At 64.3% G+C, this 2,802-nt stretch overlaps 1 protein-coding gene across 1 annotated transcript; it reads right to left on the bottom strand.

The window, feature by feature from the left end:
• Nucleotides 1-385: 385 nt before the first annotated feature.
• LOC119269568 (probable protein phosphatase 2C 9) lies at nucleotides 386-2,368 on the bottom strand. The gene is made up of 4 exons (XM_037551425.1): nucleotides 1,671-2,368; nucleotides 1,253-1,582; nucleotides 1,064-1,169; nucleotides 386-968 (listed from the first exon to the last, which is right to left on the bottom strand). The coding sequence occupies exons 1-4, from the start codon at nucleotides 2,076-2,078 to the stop codon at nucleotides 637-639; spliced, it is 1,176 nt and encodes a 391-aa protein (XP_037407322.1). The 5' UTR covers nucleotides 2,079-2,368; the 3' UTR covers nucleotides 386-636.
• Between the last annotated feature and the right edge of the window lie 434 nt (nucleotides 2,369-2,802).

Here is a 2,802-nt window from a genome sequence, read left to right as displayed (position 1 = left end):
TTCTCCCCACGACACCCCCAACAGAAACGCATCGGGAGGACGACAGCGACAGCGAAAGGCCCCGACACGTAGCCCCCCCGCATCATTCATCCCGCTCTATCATCGGCGCCCTTTTGTTGCTCCACCCAAGAAAAATCGTGCGGTAAAGGGCGCACGTTTCATTCCGGTTCAGTACAGCTTGGCCCCACGCACAGTGGGTAGATAGGTACTAGTACTACTAGATCAGCATCTGTTCTTCGACTTTTCTCTGCTCCGATCCTGCGACGATACGAGGCGAGTTGTCAGGGGTAACACGCGAGTGGTGCCCAGCTTCCGTCGTCACGGTCCACCTAATTCGTGCCTATCGTGTGCTCTACGTACGATGGATATGAAGAGCTTAGGGAGATCTTCTTATCGACTTGTTAAACATATCAAATATCTTCGTGTACGTGTTACGATGCAGTTGAAACAGCTGAGCTTATCTGTTCAACTTCTTTTTGGCGGGTAGAATTAGAAACTGTGGTACTACTAGATCTAATACTACTACTACTACATCGAGGCAGCGAAGATAAATTTAGAAACGGGGGAAGAAATTAGCATGGATTAAAAAATAGGATAACGAGAAGCAATCATGGAGCACGAATTCCGCTCCAAGAATCACGATCCCCGGCGCAGATCCACGACCACGACGCTCACGTTGTCGGAGCTCCCCCGCGCCAGCGCCAGCTTCGCCAGCAGCATGGCCGCGTCGGAGCACGCCCGGTCGGACTCCGCCTTGCTCACCCCCTCGCTCGCCTGCGCCTGAGCCGCGGCCGGCTCTGGTGGGCCGTTGCTCCGGAAGCACGCCCTGGCGACGTCGCACGCCATCTCGTTGGTCACCACGTCCCACAGCCCGTCGCTGGCCAGGATCAGGCACTCGTCGGCGTCGCTGCGCTCCGTCACGGTCACCTCCGGCTCCGCCGTCACGAACGGCTTCAGGTAGCCATCCCCTACGAACGTACAAGTCACAGGTTAGACTCAGATCGGGACCCCAGAGGCAGAGCAAAGCTCCTGACGAGAGCGAAATTTGAACTAGAAAACTCACCTATGGCTCGAGACATGGCGAGGACGCCGAGCACCCGCGCGCCGTCCCAGTAGATGACGCGCCCGCCCGCCGCCTGGATGCGCTCCAGCTCGTCCGGCCGGTCAGGCTGAGGAAATTCATGTCAAGGTTATGGACAGTTCGCACGCAAACAGAGGGGGCAGGACGCTCCACGCGAGAGCACGCGCGTACCTTGTGGTCGACGGAGAGTGCAACGGGGACGCCGGCGCGGGAAAGGACGGCACGGGAGTCGCCGGCGTTGCCCACGACGAGCTGGGTCGGGCTGACGACTGCCACGACGGCGGTGGATCCCACGTGGTCGCACCGCGAGGGCATCTTCTGCTCGCAGCGGCAGGCGGGCTCCTCGCTGCTGCGGGTGGTCGCCCAGTTCGCGGCCCGCTCGTCCAGCCGCGCGAAGCTCCTCTCCATCACCTCCTTCCACACAGGCTCCTCGCCGGACCCCGCCTTCTGGTGCTCCTCCGCCACCACCTCATGCATCAGCTCCTGGCACGTCGTCGCCACCTGATGCCACGAAACCATGCCATCAGCACCCTTCCCTTGTGCAGAAACAACATGAATTGCGCTCATATGCGAGCAAAGTTTGACGTACGTGTGAGCAGCCGTGGCCATCGAAGACGCCGAAGAAGTGGGACTTGCCGGAGCCGGGCAAGAAACCGGGCCTGATGGAGACGGCGTCCTCCATCTCGCGACGACGGCCGCACACCGAGGAGAACCCGAACCTCGGGCAACGCTCCGCGTTCTCGGACGCCGAGGCAGCGTCGGGGCACGGGCCGGACACCGTGCGCGGTATCCTCGGCCGCTTGCGGGCGCCGGCGTACTCCGCGGCCGACTGCTCGAGGTCGCTCGCGAGGCGGAAGCGCTTCAGCTCCAGCCTGCGGCGCCGCCTGTCCATCACCGACGAGGCGACGGCCGCGGCGGCCGCCGAAGCCGAGACCGTGGCCACCGTGGCCGCGGTCGCCGGCGGCGACTTGGCTTCCTGGCAGCAGATCTCGGCCATTGGAAACTACTCGCTCGCTCGACCCCGACGCCGCCCTAGATTCCCACCACCCTCCGCCGCACGTCGGCGACGGAACTCCAGAGGCCTACACGAAACACCTCGACACACGACGACAGCGCCTTCGCGCGCGTGCGTTCCCAGCTCGAATGGCAGCAGTAGAAGCTAAGCAGCGGCAGAGGCGCGAGCCGAAACGAACCTCACGCACGCGGGGCGGGGCGGTAGAAGAAGGGGAGGGAGGGTGCCCGTCGCCGTCATGGCGGGAGCGCCCGATAGCTACCGTCGCCGTGAGTCCGTGACGTGCTCGCCGCCCGTCTCCACCTGATCTGGACGCGTGGGCGCGCCCGGCGGGCAGATCGCGACACGTGCTCGCGATCTCGGCCCCACCGGGAGGCTGATGCTAACGGCGGCGACGCCGGTGTTATCGCCCGGCACACACGTGGCGGCCCGCGGCGAGACAGCCCGCCGCGGCAGCTTCTTTATTGATGCCCGCGGGGCCCGCGCCACATGGGCTCTGCCCCCTGTGCCGCCCGGAAATATCACGGGGTTATTCTACTCCGGCCGCGCTGACCGGCCCATGCAGCGAGGGGTCATGGACGGCGGGGCCAAGGGAACTCGGTGTCCCGCATGGCAGCGGGCGAGGGTAGGCGCCATGGACGTGGGGAGGGGCGGTCGCGATCGGTGGGAGGTTGGTCGGTCGTGGGAGGGGGGGACGCGTGGCGTGGAG

The sequence above is a fragment of the Triticum dicoccoides genome, chromosome 3A (assembly GCF_002162155.2).
Source record: "Triticum dicoccoides isolate Atlit2015 ecotype Zavitan chromosome 3A, WEW_v2.0, whole genome shotgun sequence".
NCBI classification, from domain to species: Eukaryota; Viridiplantae; Streptophyta; class Magnoliopsida; order Poales; family Poaceae; genus Triticum; species Triticum dicoccoides.
This window is presented reverse-complemented; position numbering and strand designations above follow the sequence as displayed.

Bases quoted from the DNA above. Each gene is read 5' to 3' on its own strand.
- LOC119269568 (XM_037551425.1), bottom strand. From the start codon at position 2,078: ATGGCCGAGATCTGCTGCCAGGAAGCCAAGTCGCCGCCGGCGACCGCG. The intron at 1,583-1,670 runs GTACGTCAAACT...TCGTGGCATCAG, and splicing joins ATGGCCACGGCTGCTCACAC to GTGGCGACGACGTGCCAGGA. The intron at 969-1,063 runs GTGAGTTTTCTA...GTACGTTCGTAG, and splicing joins CGCCATGTCTCGAGCCATAG to GGGATGGCTACCTGAAGCCG.